The sequence below is a fragment of the Doryrhamphus excisus genome, chromosome 3 (genome assembly GCF_030265055.1).
Source record: "Doryrhamphus excisus isolate RoL2022-K1 chromosome 3, RoL_Dexc_1.0, whole genome shotgun sequence".
Classification (NCBI taxonomy): Eukaryota; Metazoa; Chordata; class Actinopteri; order Syngnathiformes; family Syngnathidae; genus Doryrhamphus; species Doryrhamphus excisus.
This window is the reverse complement of record NC_080468.1, coordinates 12,606,128-12,629,012: the sequence shown is the minus strand read 5'-3', so window position 1 is coordinate 12,629,012 and position 22,885 is coordinate 12,606,128. Positions and strand designations below refer to the sequence as shown.

The 22,885-nt window shown below is 37.1% G+C and overlaps 2 protein-coding genes across 3 annotated transcripts; one reads left to right on the top strand and one right to left on the bottom strand.

Moving 5' to 3' along the window:
• Positions 1–322: 322 nt before the first annotated feature.
• LOC131125424 (ras-related protein Rab-18-like) lies at positions 323–5,391 on the top strand. Its single transcript, XM_058066986.1, has 7 exons — positions 323–516; positions 855–910; positions 1,006–1,067; positions 1,756–1,828; positions 2,589–2,707; positions 2,824–2,890; positions 4,375–5,391. Exons 1-7 carry the CDS (start codon positions 449–451, stop codon positions 4,548–4,550), a joined length of 621 nt encoding a protein of 206 aa, XP_057922969.1. The 5' UTR covers positions 323–448; the 3' UTR covers positions 4,551–5,391.
• Positions 5,392–10,261: 4,870 nt separating this feature from the next.
• Positions 10,262–20,818, bottom strand: LOC131125707 (homeobox protein Mohawk-like). 2 transcript variants are annotated; one of them, XM_058067506.1, is made up of 6 exons: positions 20,457–20,818; positions 20,240–20,399; positions 20,021–20,174; positions 17,427–17,717; positions 10,793–10,826; positions 10,262–10,717 (listed from the first exon to the last, which is right to left on the bottom strand). In XM_058067506.1, the coding sequence occupies exons 1-6, from the start codon at positions 20,684–20,686 to the stop codon at positions 10,384–10,386; spliced, it is 1,203 nt and encodes a 400-aa protein (XP_057923489.1). In that variant the 5' UTR covers positions 20,687–20,818; the 3' UTR covers positions 10,262–10,383. The 2 variants fall into 2 exon arrangements, with proteins under 2 accessions (XP_057923489.1, XP_057923490.1); XM_058067507.1 differs by having other exon boundaries at positions 17,427–17,675.
• Positions 20,819–22,885: the final 2,067 nt, after the last annotated feature.

Sequence of the window (22,885 nt, the reverse complement as noted above, 5' to 3'; positions counted from 1 at the left end):
GGCAGAGTTCCAAGACCAATGACCGCTGATGAACAAAAAACATTAAGGTTCATCTCAATTTTGCCAGAAAACAACAGTAAAATGTGGTGGTGGTAGTGTGATAGTTATATATATTTTACTATAACATTTGTGGTTTATTTGCTACAATTGAATAAGCAAATGCCCATTAGGCACAAAAGAGGTAATTTTGCTGAGTTATCACTGACATAATGCGGTATTGGGCAAAACCTTGGTCTGTCGGTGTATTTCGTTTTCTCATGAAAAGCAATAATTTACGTGTGCGTTCAAAGATTATTTGTGACGTCATAGGTGGCGGAAGTTGCGCAGAGCGGTCAATGCGCAGAGCTGTCACGGCTACGGACGGGAGTCACCAGGCGTCTGTTGTTGTAAAAAGAACAGCATAAATTGTGTTTTAAGACAAGTTGACAAACGAACATCACATCGGAATATGGATGACGACGTGCTGACGACTCTGAAACTGTTGATAATAGGCGAAAGCGGAGTGGGGAAGTCCAGGTTTGTTGTTGTGTCTTGAGCTAGCTAGCGAGTCTGCTAGCTTTAGCATGTTAAGTCTGTTAACACTCTGGAGTAAAGTTTTATTAGCGCTGTTTTGCGCAGCAGCTGTTTCGACAAACATTGACTTTTTTTTCTTTTCCAGTTCATATTAATCAAATATGGTTGCCAATATATTATTTTTAATTCCTAATTATTTTTCTACGGTTTTTAGCGGATGACCCCGTCCATTTTTTTTAAAGTCTGCCAATATTTTGAAGGTCTCCTGTTACAATAAGAAGCTAAAAGTGTATGACGTCATCTCACGAAAGCTGTTTTCTCACAATTTATTTTATTAACAGTCTTCTCCTGAGATTCACAGAGGATACATTTGATCCAGAACAGTCAGCGACAATAGGTTTACTTTACACACACGCACATACACAAGTTAAAGACTGTATAACTTTTTTTTTAAAATCGTCTAAATGTGTTCCATATTTCTCTTTGGGTAAGGTGTGGATTTCAAGGTGAAGACTCTATCTATAGATGGAAACAAAGCAAAACTCGCCATATGGGTAAGAGAGATCACCACCTTATTGTCATTTGTTTATCCAGAAGTCGTATCAGGGAAAAACACCATGCAGTGTAACGTCTGTCCACTAGATGGCGACATTTCACAGCTTTGTACTTTAGTATTGCATTGTTTTTGTACCTGAGGTTGAACGGTTTTCTTGAAAATGACCAGATTCAAAATTATTAGATTACTATATAGCCATACTATAAAGTATAGTATAAAGCCATAGCATTTTAGTATGTGGAATCAAACTATGGAATGGATTGTGTAAGACCCTCAAACAATGCACAACGATGAGCCAATTCAAGAAACAATACAAGCAGTTGATGTTTGCTAAATACAAGGATGAAGAATCTTGAACCAGTTATGATGTGCTATACATATCACTATATTGATGGTCACTATATGGTCATATCACCTCGTACTTCGGTACAAGGTACATTATTAAAAAAAAAAACAAACCCTTAAACTGTGTTATGGAAAGCAGGAAGTGAACAAATGTAACAGTTAGTGATTGTAAAAGTACCAGATGGAGGGGTAGGATTTAATAAGCTTTGCTTCTTCCCACTCCTTTTGGACATGTAGAACTGTGAACTGATAATGTGATGCATTCAATTGTAATCTGATGTATGTTCAAATGAAATAAAACCATTACCATTACTTTCTCATCTTGCATGTTTTTCCCCCAGGACACAGCCGGTCAGGAAAGGTTTCGGACACTAACACCCAGTTACTACCGTGGCGCACAGGGTGTCATACTTGGTAAGAAATGTTATTTATATACCCACTCTTACCCAAACACATCATGTACTTTTGTTTTATACAAATCACACTTTTTTATTATCGTTGTTAGACTTCTCATTGTCTTGTCACTTTTATTGCAAATGTTTATCCAAATTTGTAGGAGAACGGCAGCGCCAAGCCAATAGGAGGCATGATGATTTGCAGTCTCACTGTCTATGCAATATTTTTCCTTATTTCTAAAATCACAAATACTTAAACATGCTGATATAGTTAATTTTCAAACAGCTAAAATAATGCATAAGGCTAAAAATAACCAATTAGCTAAAAATGTCATCCAATACTTCTCTACAAGAGAGGAGAAATATGATCTCAGGGAAGAACTACATTTCAATAAAACACTTATATGCTAGGACTACGTTAAAAAGCCATAGCATTTCAGTATGTGGAATCAAACTATGGAATGGATTGAGTAAGACCCTCAAACAATGCACAACGATGAGCCAATTCAAGAAACAATACAAGCAGTTGATGTTTGCTAAATACAAAAAAATTGAAAACAAAACCTTAAAACATATTAGGAAAGCAGGAAGTGAACAAATGTAACAGTTACTGATTGTAAAAGTACCAGATGGAGGGGTAGGATTTAATAAGCTTTGCTTCTTCCTACTCCTTTTTGACATGTGGAACTGTGAACTGATTATGTGATGCATTCAATTGTAATCTGATGCATGTTCAAATGAAATTAAAACCATTACCATTATTTCTTTTGGTGTTCCAGTATACGACGTGACAAAGCGAGACACCTTCACCAAGCTTGAAAACTGGCTGAATGAACTGGAAACCTACACAACTCGCAATGATATCGTGAAAATGCTCGTCGGGAACAAGATTGATAGGGTGAGTCACGTCTTTATAGGCGACTTGTATGGTTGTTATGGATTATATGCTTCGTATATAGACACAATTGTGTATACATTAAAAGTGCATCATATGGTGTTACATTTGCTTTGCAGGAAGACCATGAAGTAGACCGCAGTGAAGGCCTGAAGTTTGCAAGGAAACACGCAATGCTTTTTATCGGTAAGTAGAAGGCCTTTTAGATGATTTGGATGATTTCTCCGTCAAGGCACACAGAATATTGTGTTCTATTGCTATATAAATATGGAACCTACTAAAAGAAAGATTAGACTCCTGTCTTTCTGCCCTTTTCCATTCTTTAGTAATCAGCAATGGAACATAGGTAAGTTTCAGGACAATAGCAGTTCCCAACTAAAAACGGGAGAAAAACAGCTCAGCTGGTGGCCAGCCAATCACAGGGCACATATAGACAAACAACCATTCACACTCACATTCATACCTATGGACAATTTGGAGTCGCTAATTAACCTAGCATGTTTTTGGAATGTGGGAGGAAACCGGAGAAAACCCGGAGAGAACATGCAAAACAGATATGGCCAAGGGTGGAATTGAACTCGGGTCTCCTAGCTGTGAGGCCTGTGCGCTAACCACTTGACTGACATGCAGCATAAAACACATGATACATGAGTGCCAATTAACCTAGCATGTTTTTGGGAATGTGGGAGGAAACCGGAGTACCCAGAACATGCAAACTCCACATAAAGATGCCCGAGGGCGGAATTGAACTCGGGTCTCCTAGCTGTGAGGCCTGCGCGCTAACCACTTACCGTGCAACATTGTAATATAATGAGGAAAAATTACTGACTAATGAATAAAGTTGTAATATTGGAAAAATTAGGTTATGGAAAAAGTTGTCTTATGTGAATTTAGATATTATAGATTATATTATATTATAGATATTAATAATTAATAATTAATTAATAGATATTAATATTATTATATAAATTAATATTAATTTATAATTCATAATTAATATTAATATTATTATATAAAAACACAAAAAAATGTAAAAAAACAGCTGTAAATGTACAAGAATAAAGTCAAAATATAGAGAAAAAAGTATATTCTAATGAGAAAAAACATAGAAATTTTATAAAAATAAACCCATAGTACTATGAGAAAAAATAATGTAATTTTTGTTGCATAGATTTTAAATATTAAAGAAAAAATATTGTATTTTTAAGTGATGATATTGAAAACAAACAAAACAAAATAAAACTGTATTTTTTGGGGGAAATTTGATCAATGACAAAACTTTAAGGTGAAAGCTGTTTTGATGGGATGGCCTTTTTTGCGTTATGATTAGCATCTCTCGAGGATTTGACTTGTTTTTCAACTTAAAATCCGTGTCTGCACGCTTCCCCGGATTCCTTTTGTCTAATCTTGCATCTTGTCCTCTCTGTGAAATGAGGTTAACTTTTCTTTGGAGTTTCCATTTTAGTGACTTAGTACTTGGCCTGGAAAGAACGTTGTGTCCATTTGAATATCTCCTGCTTCCTAAATCGAGTTAATTCATCATGTCATTTTTTTTTTTTTACCATTACAAGATTTCCTTAAATCTCATTATCATGTTTGTCACGGAATCTGTTTTCATAGATTTTTTATGGTTTCCTGGTAACCCTCGTTTTTTTTTTTTTTTTTTTCAGAGGCAAGCGCAAAGACCAAAGACGGTGTCCAGTGTGCCTTTGAGGAACTTGTGGAGAAGATCCTCCAGACTCCTGGTCTTTGGGAGAGTGAATCCCAGGGACAGAAGCTGCACCTGGGTAGCCAGGAGCAAGGTGGCGTGGGCAGGGCGTGCGGAGGGTACTGCTCCGTTCCTTGAAAAAAACGACAGGAAAAAAAATGACAGACCAGAACCAATTAAGGAGATAAATACTGCGGAGTGGTTTACGAGTGAAGATGGGGGAATGGACTCCTTGCACACGACACTTCTTTCCGTTTAGCTGTTTTAGACTTTTGGAATGATCGTAAGCGATGCCGGTGTGGAACTACTATGAGATGATCTCACTCTTAACGGCAACATCTCGGCGACGGCTTCCTCTGCCTTCGTCATATGTTGCTGATTACCTAATGGTGGTTTCTGCTGGCTCCATGTAGACTTCCAGCATGCACCAAAACACTGTGCATCGTCCTAAATGAGACATTTCATTCTTTCGTTCTCACTTAATATTCATGTTACCACCTTATTCATGAAATTCATGTTACCCCTCCGCACTTCTATACATAAATAAATATGCAAAACAGGTCATATAGACTTGATGGACTTGTCTACAATATGGACCTTAACAACACACCGTATTTAACGCTCTAAATGTGCTTTAGAACACACTCGAACTTCGCTTAAATGATCGGCACACGTCTTATATATGATACACATACCCTGGTTAATTATGGACCGGTTCTAACTTTATTTGTAGTAAATGAATCATTGTCCATATTTATTATTCAGTATTCTACTGACCTATAAGAGCATTCCCAAGAACTTTATGTTCTGTTATTTCATTTTCATTAAATTTTGCTTTGTTCGATTATATTTAGCAATATCATGTCGCCATGATAACCTGCCTTAACCATAAATGATGTTTGCTGTAGTTGCAGTGTGGAAAAGTTTGTACTGTTTGAAAGAGAAATAAATGACACCGTGAAGGTGCGGTCGCTTTAAATTATATGTTGTATACTTTCAGTGCAAGAATACGGTTTTCGACTATTAAGACCACGTTGACAAAAAAAAACAAAGAGTTTTGAATTTAAAAAATTGTGGTCGTAAATTACCAGAAAAAAGTAGGCAATTTATGAGAAAAAAAAATATGAAAATTAAGTCAGGAAACTACAAGAAGAAAATTGTTGGCAATCTATGAGGGAAAAAGGAAAAAAAAATCACAAGTTTTGAGAATTAAGTCGGAAATTAAAAGAAAAAAGTAGGCAATATATGAGAAAAGGTTATACAATTATGACAAAAAATGTAATATTAAAAGAATAAAGTTGTACATTTCAGAGAAAAAATATTTAATTTATGTGGGAAAAGGGTGTAAATTTACAAGAATAAATAAATAAAATAAATTTCTGAGAATAAAGTCGTAAATTACAAAAGAAAAGTGACAAAAAATTGTAAATTCACAAGAAAAAAGTTGTGAATTATGAAAATAAGTCAGCACTTTACAAGAAAAAAATTGTTAGCAATTTATGAGGAAAAAATGCATAAATTTATGAGAATGAAGTTGTAGGTTTAGGAGAAAAAGTTATACATTTCAGAGAAAAAAAAATATATTAAAAGAATAAAGTTGTACATTTCAGAGAAAAAAAAATTATGGGGAAAAGGGTGTCATTTTACAAGAATAAAGTTGTACGTTTATGAGAAAAAAATCTTAAATTTATGAGAATAAAGTCGTAAATTACAAAAGAAAGTGACAAAAAATTGTAAATTCCCAAGAAAAAAGTTGTGGATTATGTAAATAAGTCGGCACTTTACAAGAAAAAATAGTTAGCAATTTATGAGAAAAAAATGCATAAATTTATGAGAATAAAGTTATACATTTATAAGAAAAAAATTAATATTAAAAGAATAAAGTTGTGCATTTCAGAGAAAAAAAATTAATTTATGGGGGAAAGGGTGTAATTTTATGAGAATAAAATTGTACGTTTATGAGTTCATGAGAATAAAGTCGTAAATTACAAGAGAAAAGTGTCAAAAAATTGTAAATAAATAAGTAAATAAGTCAGCAATTTACAAGAAAAAAATGTGTAAATTTATGAGAAAAAAAATCCTAAATTTACGGTAAAACAGGTAATATTACACAAATAAAGTCGTACATTTATGAGAAAAAAGTGCAATTTTTTAAGAAAAAGTGGTAAATTTATGAGAAAACAGATTGTAATATTTCAAGAATAAAATTCTAAATTTAATGAGACAAAAAGATAATGAAGTTTTGAGTTTAAAAATAAAACGTTTTGAGAATAAAGTCGTAAATTTCCGTGAAAAAAACGTATTAAAGACACATTGAAAAAAATCTGATTTTTCAAGGATAAAGTCGTAAAAATTCACGAGAATAAAGTCATACATTCATACAATAAAGTCGACACACACACGCCACCACATGCTTTCACCAATCATACAGACTCGTTCAATTGAATGAGTCAACTCGGGGAGCCGTTTCGTTCCTGACTAACGCATCACTACCAGATTAGATTAATCAAGTTGGACTGCCAGGGAGGTTTCCATTGCCGTTCAACATTCTCCGTACACACAAGTCGGCCACAAGTGGAAAGATCCTGTTAATAATATTTGGTGAAACGTCTGCCGAGGTTGCCGTGTGATTACAAGCTTATGTTTGGTGTCAGGTTTGTGCTCCAGGCTCGTCAGAAGTACGCAACGTTCCAGACATTTTTCTCCGAATTATCTTCCGTCTGTCCTTTTCCAGCGGTGACTGTAAGTGGGGGATAATTCTTATCTTGGCACATTGGCGGCTGTATTTTCACCAAAATATTACCACATCTATACGTTCTATACACATTAGGTCTGAACAGACTCAAGATGGTGGGTGGGCGCGGATATAAAGGTCTCGAACTATCTTCGAACTTCAGTTGTCTACGTCAGAGCCAGATGTCTGTCGATATTAAACAATCTTTGACCACAGATAAGTGAATGTAGCCAAGGTCTGAGATCAGCTTGACGCTCCATTTAGTCACTGTCATTGTCTGTGGTTGGAATCCATTAACTGTAACCCCAAACAATGAACTGGGACGTCATGTGCATGTCTACAATGCCGTCATCCATCCCTTGGGTATGTAAGGATGATCTCCACTGCCATATAAAGAAAATACTCTTACCTCCACCATAAAGAACACAAATATAATAGTTTTGAACTACTACTGATAATAATGATTAAGATTAGCTGTACTAATGAATGAAGTAGCCAGACGTAATTATTACTACTGTTTAATAGTAAAACCTACATTTAAATTACCAGAAAAAAGTAAGCAATTTATGACAAAAAAATTATGAAAATAAGTCAGCAAACTACAAGAAAAAAATTGTTGTCAATCTATGAGGAAAAAAGGATTATTTTTTGAGAATTAGGTCGGAAATTAAGAGAAAAAAGTAGGCAATATATGAGAAAAGGTTACACATTTATGAGAAAATAAAATTATTTTAATATTAAAAGAATAAAGTTGTACATTTCAGAGAAAAAAAATTAATTTATGGGGTAATAGGATGTAAATTTACAAGAATAAAGTTGTACGTTTATGAGAAAAAAAATCTTTATGAGAATAAAGTCGTAAGGATGTAAGGATGGTCTCCACTGCCATGTCACTGACCCTTTTCAAAGAAAATACTCTTACCTCCACCATAAAGAACACAAATATAATAGTTTTGAACTACTAATGATGATAATAATTAAGATTAGTTGTACAAATGAATGAAGTAGCCAGAAGTCATTATTACTACTGTTTAATATATCAGGTTTAACTGTGAACAGGAAATAAATCTGCATACATACAACATTTCTTCTCTTTCCTGTAAAGCCTACATTAAAAAAAAACCAATAACTTTACTTTTATAATGTCAATGTTGTTTGTTCGCCTTCACTTTCACTATTTTCTTAACTAACGATTGGATGCAGATGTTCTGTCATGTAAACATGAGACCACGTGACAAAACCAGGAAGTGTGAGTACCCGGAGAAAACCCGCGCACGCACGCACCACGTGACAAAACCAGGAAATGCAGTCTGAATTTCACCAGGCTGGTTCGCGGCTGGAGGAGGAGCCTCCGAACATCTGGCCTTCGTAGACCGGGTAGGTTACTGTGCTAGTAGGATGCAAACCACACCTCGGTGCGCTTTATTTGTGTTTGTAATGTGCTGAGATTAAGTATAGTTTATGTCATTACGGTCTTAGTTTGTTAAAATTTGTCTTCCTGGTTCATGTAATATTAGACTCAAAACAATCAAAGCTAAAGCTAAAGCCACGTTCGCTAACGTAAGGGCGAGCACACTCTTCACATAGTCATGGTGTAACATGAATGCGTTTTATTTGTTTGTGATTATTATTATTATTAATGATAACCCGATGACACAATTAAGTTAAAGAAATAAGTGAGAAAAATTGGCAGGAATAAAGTTTTGTACTACAAATTGATGGCACGTGCTCAAGTTTTTTTTTGGCAGTGCAGTGTAAGTGCGATCCAGCAGGGGGCAGTGAAGAAACGGGTAATCGACCTGGTGATTTACCAATATTTAATAGCTATTTTTAAATTATATCTGTTTTTTTATTCTTGTCAGATGTTTAAAACCAATTAGAACTTGTCTCTAGCAAAATCAAGCACTTAATGTGACACAGACTATAACAGAATACCTCATACTAGGAAATATTTGGCATGATTTAGTGTTGTCCATTACGGCCTTCACGCTAGATATTGGACCTAGTCCAGTCATTTTTGTCCCTGTCAAGTAGCAGACAGAAAAGGGTTGGAAATTGAGGTCCAGACGGCAGTCATTTGGGAACCAGTTGCAGACCAAATATTTTCCAACCGAATAAAGAAACTGAGACTGGTTGCTGGTCAGATAGGAGCAACGCACTTCGGAGCGATTCATGGAAATGTATAGCAGCAAACATCAAGCTGGCGAACTCTGTTCTGGTTGCTCAGTACAATATGGCCAAACGACACAACAGGTGGTTACGAACGCATTGCCATAAATCATTAATACTGCACAGAAATAGATCTATACAGTTGAAATATTTAGCATAAGTCTACATACTTAGATTCTTAATGTTAGCATGCTAACACATAGCATAATAGTGCTAAGTGTTTTTATATGTGTCGAGGTATGAATGTATGAATGTTAATGTTAGCATGCTAACAACTAGCATGATAATGCTAAGGCTTTATATAAGTGTCTACCTATGAAAATAACTAAAAAAGCTACAATGCTAATGTTAGCATGTTAGCAATGCTAAAGTGCCAATGTTGGCTAAAAGACTCAACAGGTGGTTACGAACGCATTGCCATAAATAATTAATCATTATTAATTAATTACCTAACCAAGCATAATAGTGCTAAGTGTTTTTATATGTGTCTAGGTATGAAAATTGCTAAAAATGCTACTATGCTAATGTTGGCATGCTAACACCTAGCATGATAATGCTAAGTGTTTATATATGTGTCTCCCCATGAAAATCGGTAGAAATGATAGTATGCTAAAATTAGCATGCTAGCATTGCTAGCATACTAATTTTTGCATACTATCATTTAGCATACTATCATTTGAGTGTTTATATATGTGTCTATCCATGAAAATCGGTAAAAATGATAGTATGCTAAAATTATGCTACAAAATATCAAAGTGGCCCTTGTATCCTTCCTTTCAGCTTGTGGCCCTTGGTGGAAAAAACTTTGGACACTCCTGTATGAAAGCGAAACTAAAAAGTGGCGGAATCAAACAAAGAATCTGTGAAGAGGTCTCACATTGACTTTATTGTGAAGTTGCTGTCAAATGAAGGCATTGGATGATGATCCAGTCTCATGGAAGTTAACTTAAAACAACAGAACGCAATAGAAACATATAAAAAAAAAATATTAAAAACAAAACAATAATATTTTTTTCTATTTTACAGTTTCCTGATTACAAATAAACAGTCCCTGGTTTGACCAAATGGCTACATTCCATTAACCACGCCCACTTTGATGGTCTGCACCTCAGAGATGTGAGACGACTTCTGGATGATGCGACTGGTGAGCGTGGACCGCTCGGCGCCGCAGCTCTGTCTCAGGGCCGAGGCGGGCGCCGTCGCGACAGGCATCCGGTGAGTGGCGCTCGTCCTCGTGACGGACAGGGGCTGCGGGGCGTAGCCGAGTCCGGCGGCGGTGCCAGGCACCGTTCTGATGTTCCTGTCCTCTATGCAGCTTTGCCCCTGGGCCAAACTGGTCAGGGCCACGGCGGCATTGATCTCTCGCCAGTCTTGGTTCTTTTGATTCTGCTGATGCTGACCACTGGAACAAAAAGTGAGTGAAGTTGGTCACATGTCGGCTTTGACAGAGAATTTATATGAAAGTAGTCATAATTACCTGTCACATTTGGGTGATGTGTAGTCCAGAGTCTCTGCAAGAGATAAAAATATTAATATTTACCATTATTTCAATCAGCAGGACCATAATGTGAGATATATGTAATTATTCCTAATAAAGGTACCTCAAAGTATCCTCATCTTGACTCTTTTAAGCTGGACAGGAGCCAAAATAAAATCATTTTTTCTATATTTATGTGTATATATATATATATAAGTATATATATATTTTGGCTACTGAACATCCCTAAGCACTTCTTTTTTTAAAGCCATAACATCCTTTTCCAAGAAACTATTTCGGAACATCTTATTTTATACCCAGAGAAAACATTGTTTTACCTCCTGCCAGTTTGAAATTTACTGCATGGAGAAGTTTTAGAAAGGGTAATGAAAGGGCTCGCTGCTTTTTTTTTTTGTTTATAATAAATGGCGCAGTACTGCAGAGGTACTTCATGGCCTCAGTTCCAGTATATTTCTGTATAGGGTCATTTACGCAACACAATGTGTTGTTTTTGTGTCACTTTTAAAGCAATTCAAGAGCACAGAGTGTTCAAAAATTAATATATACTGTTGTACCCGCAATTTGAGGATTTTGGGTGGAAATTTTTTTAGTTTTTCTCCAAAAATGTCAACATATGAATGTGTGATAATGCAGGTAAAATGAGCATACATGTACTACAGTTGCATCATGTTGACTGTTTACCATAGTTGCGTGCTGTGACTCCCGATTCCATAACACAGGGCTACCGTCAACTCTGCACCCCCTGATGTCACTTCCTGTCCGCCCCTCACTCACATTTACAGCAACGCCAATATCGTATTTTTCAGGCTATAAGTCGCTCCGGAGAGTAAGTTGCACCAGCCAACAATGCACAGTGAAGAAGAAAATATCATGTTTAAGTTGCACTGGACACGGTGGTCAAGTGGTTAGCGCACAGGCCACACAGCTAGGAGACCCAAGTTCGATCCACCCTCAGCCAGGGTCGCGGGGGGTGCTGGAGCCTATCCCAGCTGTCTTCGGGCGAGAGGCGGGGTACACCCTGGACTGGTGGCCAGCCAATCACAGGGCACATATAGACAAACAACCATTCACACTCACATTCATACCTATGGACAATTTGGAGTCGCTAATTAACCTAGCATGTTTTTGGAATGTGGGAGGAAACCGGAGTACCCGGAGAAAACCCACGCATGCACGGGGGAGAACATGCAAACTCCACACAGAGATGGCCGTGGGTGGAATTGAACTGGGGTCTCCTAGCTGTGAGGCCCGCGCATTAACCACTTGGTCCGCCGTGCAACATTGAAATATAATAAGGAAAAATAATTTTTACAGACTAATGAATAAAGTTGTAATTTTGGGAAAATTAGGTTGTGGAAAAAGTTGTGTTATGAGAATTAAGTACAAATATTATGTTAAAAAAACACAAAAATAAATGGAAAAAACAGCTGTAAATTCACAAGAATAAAGTCAAAATATAAAGAGAAAAAAAGTTTAAATTTGGATGGAATCAAACTCGGGTCTCCTAGCTGTGAGGCATGCGTGCTAACCGCTCGTTACATGACATTATTCATATACATTTTAGACTTTTTTTCATATTTTGACTTTATTCTTGTAAAATTTCAGCAAATTTTCAGTCTTTTGATTGTTTTTCATATTTCCTTGTCAAATTATATTATATTATGTATTATATTTAATATATATACTGTTTTCATGCCCCACAGAGCCTTTTTACGGGGGTGTTTTGAACATGATGCAACCGCCACATCATGCAAAGTCAAAAGAAAAGTGATCTCACATGTTTGTTTCCAACCTGTGAAATGGAGGCAGATATGTTTCGTGTGTCCTTGTGAGCGGCGATGACATCACTTCAAAGTCCATGACTCCATGTTTTAGTGCCTGCTCTTTAAAGCCTTGTGGAGCTGCACTACACGTGTTGTTAATGCTCTGCCATCATTCTGGCAGCCTGACTTTTCCACTTCAGCTCCGCAAAGGAGCAAAAAGTCATATTACGAGCAGCAGGGATACATTAGAAGTGTTCACAAACATTTCAACAGCTGCTAATGAGTTCCAAGAAAGCGCTTCTGGAGAAATGTTTAGATACGGTATTACCCTCAATATATAGGAAGATGTCCCTGCTAGCTAGCTTAGCATTGTGTCACAATATTACCTCTCCATCTTTTTTTTTCTTACAAAGAGTCTAAAGTGTTCCTAGTGGGTATACAAAGGTTTTCATTTGAATTGTAGCCAGCTTTATATTTGTTCTGTTCGTTGACGGCCATGAAAGTCACGTTTTAGCGTAAGTCGGAACTCGTACCTAAACTAGAAAAGCCAAGTATAGTTCCCCCCATATTGTGATTCACGTCCTGCATTTATTTTATCTATACAGTTAGACTAATTGACCAATGAAAACATGCCATTAACAATTGGATTCATAATGATACCAATCTTAGTTCATCAGTTTGCATTTTTCGTAATGGCGGTTTTCTTTAAGATCTAGCGCCACAGCTTTCTGACACCCGTTTGCATACTCCACATCCAGACTCCAGATTGTTTTTGCATGTTTATAGCTTATTTGTTGTTTTCCTATGATGAAAATTCCAAATGTCCACAATTTTTTCGTAGTCAGGATAATAGTATCCGGAACTACTACATTATCTGGATCAGTTTTTGACGTGATTCTGACCATTTTTTTGTGGAGTTATATGCACAAATGGTTGGATGCTGATAAATTATGGATCCACACAGCGATCTGGATCACCCCCAAAATTATATATATATATATGTATATATATATATATATGTATATATATATATATATATGTATATATATATATATATATATATGTATATATATATATATATATATATATATATATATGTATATATATATATATGTATATATATATGTACGCATAGATTTCATGCTTTCGTGATGTCATGCATGACAAAGGACGTTGAAAAATATTCACATTTGAGAGGATGAAATCACAGCATATGTACTTTACTCATGGGTGTTTTTTTGACATCGTAAGATTACGTAATATTACAAACAAAAAATACAGTTGTAATTTGGGAAAAATTAGGTTGGGGAAAAGTTGTAATATGAGATTATTATGGGAATAAAGTCATGATATTATTAGAGGGAATGTATATATATACCATTTTTGATAATTCCTGAAAAGTTCATCCAAATCCATTCAGAAGTTTTGAAATCAGAAAGTTTTAAAATGTTGTCTCAGGCTAGCCTGTGTCCAAGTAACAGCGCACCGAATCCATGACCCCTGTAACGTTCATTAGCATTCAAGTGTCTTTAAAGTTGGTCACGACAGTTGAGTTTTGGAGATCAATAAAGCGGCATTTTTTTCTTTAATATTTAACTTAATATGAACTCTATGTTACTAAAAGTACTATTTTGTTCTCATAATATTGTGAGTTTATTCTCATTAGAATCAGACTTTTTTTCACAATGTTTGCTTTTATTTTTTGTTTTATTTTTTGCTGTTATTTTTTGTTTTGCAGCTATTTTCCTCTCATAATATCATGACTTTATTCCCATTTTATTCTCGTTAGAATCAGATTTTTTTTTTCACAATTTTTGCTTTTATTTTTTGTTTCATTTTTTGCTGTTTTTTTTTTGTTTTCCAACTATTTTCCTCTCATGACTTTATTCCCATAATAATCTCATAATATTACAGCTCTTCCCCCCAACCTAATTTTTCCCAAATTACAACTGTATTTTTTGTTTGTCATAATATTATGATGTAAAAAAAAACACCCATGATTAAAGTACATACATATATTGTGATTCCATCAATATTCTTTTTAACATCATGAAAGCATGAAATCTAGGCAAAACAATCAGCTTGAAAAACAGCTTTTTTGCCTGTTTTCTGATATGTTGCAGATCAAACCAATAAATATTTGTGTTTAATTCATATTAATTTGGTCCATCGAGGGTCTTAACCGATTACTTGATTAATCAAAACAACATCCTTCATCTTAATCAACTAAGAAAATAATGATTACTTACAGGCTAAGGCTCAGACTTCACCATTGCAACTGCTCTCTTTACCCTTAATGAAGCTTTCATGCGTTATCACCATTCATTTGTGCCAATCTGAGGTTAAACACGAGGTTCCTAAAGATGAAGTGTTTTCACAGATCATAACAACATTAAATAACAGTCGGCAGACTGGAACGATTTATTTGTTTTCTGGGAAGCTGATCCATAGAGTCATAAAAATATATAAAAAAAGCAACTTAACACATGATTTGTAAGCAACGAATAGTTCTTGAAATGTAACTTTACAATAACAGCTAACAGGAAAAGAAGCATTCCGAGGAACAACAGACAGCCAAAAAGCGTACATGATTTAAGAAGAAAAACTCCAATGAGAGGAAGCCAAATGGATATTAAAGCTCTGGAGCATTTCTTTCACAGTTGACTTGCCGTTCTGAGAGACGTCTTGTGTGCCCTGGTGACCAAGCGCTATTTCTGAGTTTTGGCTCAGTTGTCAACTTCTCACCCTGGGAATAATAAAATCTTAGACATTCTGTAATTGTACTTGAAGCCCTACTGGACATTTCCACCATGGCAAGAAGCTGAAGCGGAACAAATGGCACATTCTGGTGTATGGAAATGAGATTTGTGGCGTGCAGAAGCAGCGCAAGCCAGAATCAACTCCGTCCAATCTTTAAAATGAAGGATTTGTGCGTCCACTTGGCTTTTTATTGCTAATGTTCATGAAAAAAATGTTGGCTCTTGTGCTTTGTTGAATTGCAGGTTTGTTCTAAAGGGCACCCAGGTGTCAGAGTCGTTGAACGAAAATAATGAAATGTTGCAGAGCTACTGACTTCTAGTGAATACCGGGCAGGGAACCCTGAAGAGTCATGTTCTATTTTGGTTTTACTAGTGACCTCTCACTTTGCTTCATGTGAAAAATAAATCTTTAACGACAATGGCACAGTACAAAGAAATGATTCATTGTCAGTGATAAAAAAACAAGTAATAAGGAGCAATATGTACACCAAGGACCGGTCCAAAGTTTCATCTCACTCAAGAACCCAATGACGACAAACCGTAGAGAAAATGGCTGAACTTACTAGTGGTGTGTCATTCATGAACGAACTGGTCAAAAGAACTATTTCTTTTTTGTGAACAGAATGAACAAGGTCACCGCCCCTAAAATACCCGTTTAGTCCGTTCAGTTGCAAATGTTTTTTTTTGATTGGCTGGAGAGTCAATTCACCGTTCTTTTTGCAGGGCGGGACTATCTGCGTGTCTTATCCTATCATCGCGCCTCGCTCTGTAGGTGGGCGGGGTTAACTGACTGAAAGACCGAGGCCGAGAGATTGACACTCGTCGGTCGTTCATTCGTGACCGACAGTTGGTCATGAATTGAACTACTTCTTTTGACTCGTTCGTTCATGACCGACACAGATCACAGGCTAATGACCAATTGACCGAAATGAACGAAATGAACGAAATGAACGAAATGAACGAAATGAACGAAATGAACGAAATGAACGAAATGAACGAAATGAACGAAATGAACGAAATGAACAGATCTTTTTACTGAATGAACCTTTTGACCCGTTCGTTCATGACCAACACAGATCACAGGCTAACGACCAAATGACCGAAATGACCGAAATGTCTGAAATGACCGAAATGACCGAAATGACTGAAATGAACGAAATGAACGAAATGAACAAAATGAACAGATCTTTTTACTGAATGAACCTTTTGACCCGTTCGTTCGTGACCGACACAGATCACAGGCTAACGACCGAAATGACCGAAATATCTGAAATGACCAAAATGACTGAAATGAACGAAATTAACAGATCTTTTTACTGAATGAACCTTTTGACCCGTTCGTTCATGACCGACACAGATCACAGGCTAACGACCAATTGACCGAAATGACCGAAATATCTGAAATGACCGAAATGACTGAAATTAACGAAATGAACAGATCTTTTTACTGAATTAACCTTTTGACCAGATTCATTCATTACCGACACAGATCACAGGCTAATGACCAATTGACCGAAATGACCGAAATGAACAGATCATATTACTGAATGAACCTTTTGACCCGTTCGTTCATGACCGACACAGATCACAGGCTAACGACCAATTGACCGAAATGAACGTAATGAATGAAATGAACAAAATAAACAGATCTTTTTACTGAAGGAACCAGAATGATGAACCTCGGTTAGCGTTTATTTCGGTTAGTTTACACTAAAATTTGGCCTCGGTTTACATGTCTTATTGGTGCAGCTTACACTGTATATGCACAAATATGTTTTTTTTTGTATAACTTTAGTGGGCGTGGCTTAGACACCAGAAATCATGGTACTATTTGGTACATTGACAGGTATTGGTTGTTTATTCAACCATCTTGGTCCACACACCCAACACTAGATGTCGCTGTACTTAGTTTTCACTGTACTACGGTATCCTATTTGCATTGTACTGTGTCATTCCGCGGATTCTCCCTAAAGCTTCAGAGACACCCGCTTTGCATATTTTTCGGATTCGTTCAGATAAATTACATCTTGAAATGTTACTTGAAAATAGACATTAGGGTTATCCATCAATGCGTGACGCCGTGTCTCTCACCCATGCGGTAGATGAAGTTGGTCTCCGTCTCATAGGAGGACGCCGGCGACGCCACGTCTCGATCGCACTCGTTTGAACTGAACGACTCAGAGTGGTTCCTCCTCATGAGTGCCACGCCGTCCGCCTTGCCCGCCATCATGTGTCTCAGGGTGTCGTTCAAATAGCGATTCAGCAAGCTACTCTTGTACTTGGATGGAGGAGAGGTGCCGTCATCGCCGGTTAGGACTCCGCTTGTTTTTTTCACCGTGTCTGATGATGAGCAGATAGGTGTTTGTAAGGGACAGTCATTGTCTGCACGTAGATGAAAACAAAACAAAAAAAAACATGAGGGAAGATGGAATGGATCAATGAGTACACTTGAGCACCGTCAAGACCTGGATCAAAAACTGACCATGCTTACTTTTAAGAGAGGTACAGTGGATCCCTGCACATTCGCAAATAAATATTACATTTTTAGTCAATTGTTACCCCCCTCCCCTGAAAATAGGCTTTTATTCTGCAGAAAACATGTCATTCATAAGTCAATAACAATTGATAACTACACAATAATACAGATAAAATGCACTGCATACATGTACCGCTGTTAGAAAGTCAAAATTTTCCACATGTTTATATATTTCCACGGTCCTTGAACGCACCATAGTGATGTGCCGTGAGACGAAAACTTTGTTTATCAATCGATGCACTACCTTGTACTAAGGCTAAGGCTAGACCACCAGGCTAAAGGCTACACCGTGTTTCCGATTCCATCTGTTCGTCGATCATCTTCGATTATCATAATTTAGGGCTCAAAACTGGATTGTGTCGCGAGTGAACAACGGCAATTGAAGATAGAAGGGGAATGTTATGCTACTAGGAATTATGTCAAGGGGTTGTAGTGTGATTATTGTAAGGTTACTGTGGTCGTTATGAGGATTATAAAGGGGTGGGACATTAATATTAACATTACTGATTGCAGTAAAATAAGTACCAGAACAAAAATAAGTGGTAGTCAAAGACTTTTACATATAGGATATTTACAGAATTTTTACAGATCACAGGAAGCCATTGAATAAATGTATGTACATAAAGTAAGGTGCAACAGATTCAGTCGTAGTGTACAAAATCATAGCAGCGTCAAAATAATCATATTCACGGAAAAAAAACGAGCATAGAATCTTCGAGGATTTTTCTAATGATGTCCAAATCCTAAAAAGTGGTTAAAGGAGCACCATTTTCTGCAAGATGACGAAAGATAGCTCAGTCACAAGAATGAGTGTCGTGTATGATAGCGCTACACCAGTTTGGGGTAAAACGTTCAGTTTTTGCTATTGCTGTCCGGTCACATGAGGTCCATGTGATGTACCAGTGACGTACATTTTTGTAATATCTCAAAATGTAATTGCATCAGCATGTTAGCATGTCAAATGTTAGCATGTCAACTGTACTTAACGTCAACGTGACAACTTTGATGCATATTTTGTAAAGCAATACATGTCGATATGCTAAGAAGTTATATATTCTTTAAAAAAGCCCACTTTTAATTTTAAACAAATTTTGCATAAATATATATAAATATAAATATTTCAAATTAAATATGAATTTTTTTGTGATATTATGATGTCATTACCGTAATATTTTAACTTTTATGTCCGACCAAATATTTCAACTAAACGCTACTAAAATGTTTCCTCATAATATTTTATTCTGGGAAAATTGCTGCTAGTTTGTCCATATTTGCTATTATTTTCTTGTTCTTTTTTTAGGTTTCTTGTTAATTAATTATTATTCTTATTATTTTTTTGATGTCTAACTTTTAAAACCTAACTGCTGTGCCCCGCCCCGCTTTTAGCCTTGTTTTTAGCTATGAATGAATGTATGCATGTTGTATTTTAATGCATCTTTTACTCAGTTTTTTACTCAACTTTATTTTTATTTCTTTTTTCTTCACTGTAAAGCATCTTTGAGTACTCTGAAAAGTACTATACAAATAAAATGTATTATTATTATTATTATATTTTTAGAATGATAGAAAAGTCAATAGAAAAAGAGCTGTGGGCCACACTTTGGATACCCCTGAAATTTTTATTTTTATTTACAAAGAGCTTACAAAGAGCAAAATCACTTTGATGGGAGAGGGGAGTGCTGAAAATAAGAACAACGTGATATAAAATTACAAATATCAATACAGTAAATATATAATACAAAAGCATCAAACAACATTAAAACAATGGGATATGGCAATAGGTCTAATCAGCAAGTGCATGAGTCGGATGTAATTAGTTGCAAGTTTTTGTTTATAATTGAAATGAAGATTGAATTATTATTATTCATAATATTATAATGTTATTCTTGTAAAATTATGACTTTTTCTCATTTTTTTTGGTAATATTTTTACTTGAATCTCGTGAAATTACTGCAGATTTTTCAATTTTTGCTGTTTTTTTTCCCTAGTTGTATTGTTAAATGATATCATGAGAATGTGCCACGGGCCAACATATTAATTTTTGGACACAATAATTTGCACAGCTTTCGCTCCTGCAAGTGTAGCTAATGCCATCCAGTGATTACAGACTCTAGTCCAAACATCAGAAAGGGTTAAAAAGCGTCCTCACCATCTGAGTCGGTGTCATCACTGCATACACTCAGCCTCTCCGCATTCCCTTGGATGTATTTATTATACAGTTTGATCCGTAAAGCCCAGCTCAAGTCTGGCTGTCTCACCGTGTTCTTCAACCTCCGTCTGGCATTCGCAAACCAGTTTGACACCTAAACAGAAGACGGTACATTGTCCAAATTGCGCTGTGCTCTTATCATCTTCTCTGCGGTCTCACCTGTACCAACGTCATATGGGACCCCAGAGCCAAGAGGACTTTTTCGGTTTTGGTGGGGTACGGGTTGTCTCTGTGTTTGTACAGCCAATGCTTAAGCGGGCGGGCCATGTCCTGCAGCACCTGTCTCTTGTGGCGAACTTTCACCCCACCCAAGCGAGACCTGTCGGGGTTGGGATAATAACTAACACTGAAGAAGAAACATAATGTATAAGCATACCCGTATTTTCTGTATTTCATCGGGGAGCTGTTTTCGGTGGTCTCACGGTATTGCAGCAAGTCCACATTTTGGGCGTTTTGGGATAGACAAGCCAGGCGACTCCTTTGTTCGTCTTTTCTATTGTCCTCCAAATGAAGAAAAGTATCTGCCACTGTGTTCATTGTCAAAATTGTCCAAAAATCAACAGGTGCATCAGTAGTTCTCCACAAGTAAATGCATGCAGTCGGCATCCATGTTACATAAATTGCCGTAAAAGTAACTAAAAGTTGGCAAAAAGTTCAATAGTCCTTAAAGTGGAGAATGATGACGGCTCTTCTAGTCACTCTTCCAGTAAAAAGAACGACAAATGTTTGAAAACTAAGAAGACGCTGTCTGGTTTTTGTTTTTTGGAGTTCAAATAACCTGCTTCCCTTCCTCCCATTGGCCCCTCCCACCCGTTCCAATCACCCCTTCGAGGAGCTCTTGTGAGGGGAACCCTCGCATGAGCGGAGGGAGCAGCCCCAAGCTATGCAAACTATTGCGCGGCAAACGTGGTTATTAGATTTTTTTTTTGTCTGGTGTTGAGCTAAGTTCAACATGATCTCATATTTTCTACATGAGGCATACAAAGCCTCTCGTCGCTTGCGGTTTTATATCCAAAAAAATCGTGTCAGCAAATAACACTGCATGTTTTACCAAGGGGGATTCGGGAGCTGGACGGGTGTAATTACAAGTTTCCTAATAACCAGCAAAAAAAAAACAACCCACCAATCCTGGATTTCAGAACAAATTGGGGCCATAATAATGTCAACACCAGCACTGGAAAATAACACTGATTGGCATTCATCTCGTACTCAGCAAGTGCTGCTTGTTTTGTGTACGAGTGTGTGGAGTTTGGTTTAGCAACTGTGGATTTTTTTTGCACCCGTCTGTGTGGGTTTATGTGGGTAACATTTGAGCCATTTCCATCAAGTGGCACATACGGTATTATTTCAGTACGGTTTGGAATACTAAACCCTTGGCATGGCTCACGTTATTGCTGTGTCAGCGATGTAAATAGGCTATGTAAGCTGTCAATCAATTGAACAAATAAGAACAAAGAACGTCTTGGGATATGGTTGTTTATTATATGAAGGAGACTTTTGGGGAAAAGGTTTTTTGTGTGATGGAATTCTGTAATAGTGACCTTTTTGTTGACCATTTAAGTGCAATGGGCACAGATAAGGAACATGACGCTGGTTGAATTCCATGTTGCTCTTTTAGTAAATTAAAGAACTCGTAATTTAAGGAGAAAAAGTTGTAATTTTGTGAGAATAACTTTGTAATATTCATTCATTTTCTACCGCTTGAGGGTCGCGGGGGGTTGCTGGGGTCTATCCCAGCTGTCTTCGGGCGACAGGCGGGGTACACCCTGGACTGGTGGCCAGCCAATCACAGGGCACATACAGTGCATATAATGTCCAACATAATAGAGTGAAAAAAGGTTCGCCTCCCATTCTGTGTGGAAGTGGTAAATTTGTGGCTAAATTAGACGCTAACTGTTGGGGTGTTATTTCATGTCTACAGTGCTCTAATAACATTTAAAATGTATTTAGAAAGTCATAAACAGGGGCGGCACGGTGGTCGAGTGGTTAGCGCGCAGACCTCACAGCTAGGAGACCAGGGTTCAATTCCACCCTCGGGCATCTCTGTGTGGAGTTTGCATGTTCTCCCCGTGCATGCGTGGGTTTTCTCCGGGTACTCCGGTTTCCTCCCACATTCCAAAAAAACATGCTAGGTTAATTGGCGACTCCAAATTGTCCATAGGTACGAATGTGAGTGTGAATGGTTGTTTGTCTATATGTGCCCTGTGATTGGCTGGCGACCAGTCCAGGGTGTACCCCGCCTCTCGCCCGAAGACAGCTGGGATAGGCTCCAGCACCCCCCGCGACCCTCGTGAGGAAAAAGCGGTAGAAAATGAATGAATGAATGAATTAAGTCATAAACAGATTTTTTATGTGTGATCTATGAAAATATTAATTAAACATTGAATCCTGTATCATTCATTCATTTTCTACCCCTTACCCTCACGAGAGTCGCGGGGGATGCTGGAGCCTATCCCAGCTGTCTTCGGGCGAGAGGCGGGGTACACCCTGGACTGGTCGCCAGCCAATCACAGGGCACATATAGACAAACAACCATTCACACTCACATTCATACCTATGGAAAATTTGGAGTCGCTAATTAACCTAGCATGTTTTTGGAATGTGGGAGGAAATCGGAGAAAATCCACGCAAGCACGGGGAGAACATGCAAACTCCACACAAAGATGGCCGAGGGTGGAATTGAACTCGGGTCTCCGAGCTGTGAGGCCTGCGCGTGAACCACTTGGGTTGCCGTGCAACATTGTAATATAATGAAGAAAAATTGTTTTTTTCAGACTAATAAATAAAGTTGTATTATTGGGAAAA

Excerpts from the sequence above, each read along its gene's own strand:
- LOC131125424 (XM_058066986.1), top strand. The coding sequence starts at position 449 with ATGGATGACGACGTGCTGACGACTCTGAAACTGTTGATAATAGGCGAA. Across the intron at positions 1,829-2,588 it reads CGCACAGGGTGTCATACTTG|TATACGACGTGACAAAGCGA; the intron begins GTAAGAAATGTT and ends TTGGTGTTCCAG. Across the intron at positions 2,708-2,823 it reads TCGGGAACAAGATTGATAGG|GAAGACCATGAAGTAGACCG; the intron begins GTGAGTCACGTC and ends TTTGCTTTGCAG.
- LOC131125707 (XM_058067506.1), bottom strand. The coding sequence starts at position 20,686 with ATGCCGACTGCATGCATTTACTTGTGGAGAACTACTGATGCACCTGTT. Across the intron at positions 20,400-20,456 it reads ATGAAATACAGAAAATACGG|GTCTCGCTTGGGTGGGGTGA; the intron begins GTATGCTTATAC and ends CAACCCCGACAG. Across the intron at positions 10,827-17,426 it reads CAACTTCATCTACCGCATGG|AGACTCTGGACTACACATCA; the intron begins GTGAGAGACACG and ends TATCTCTTGCAG.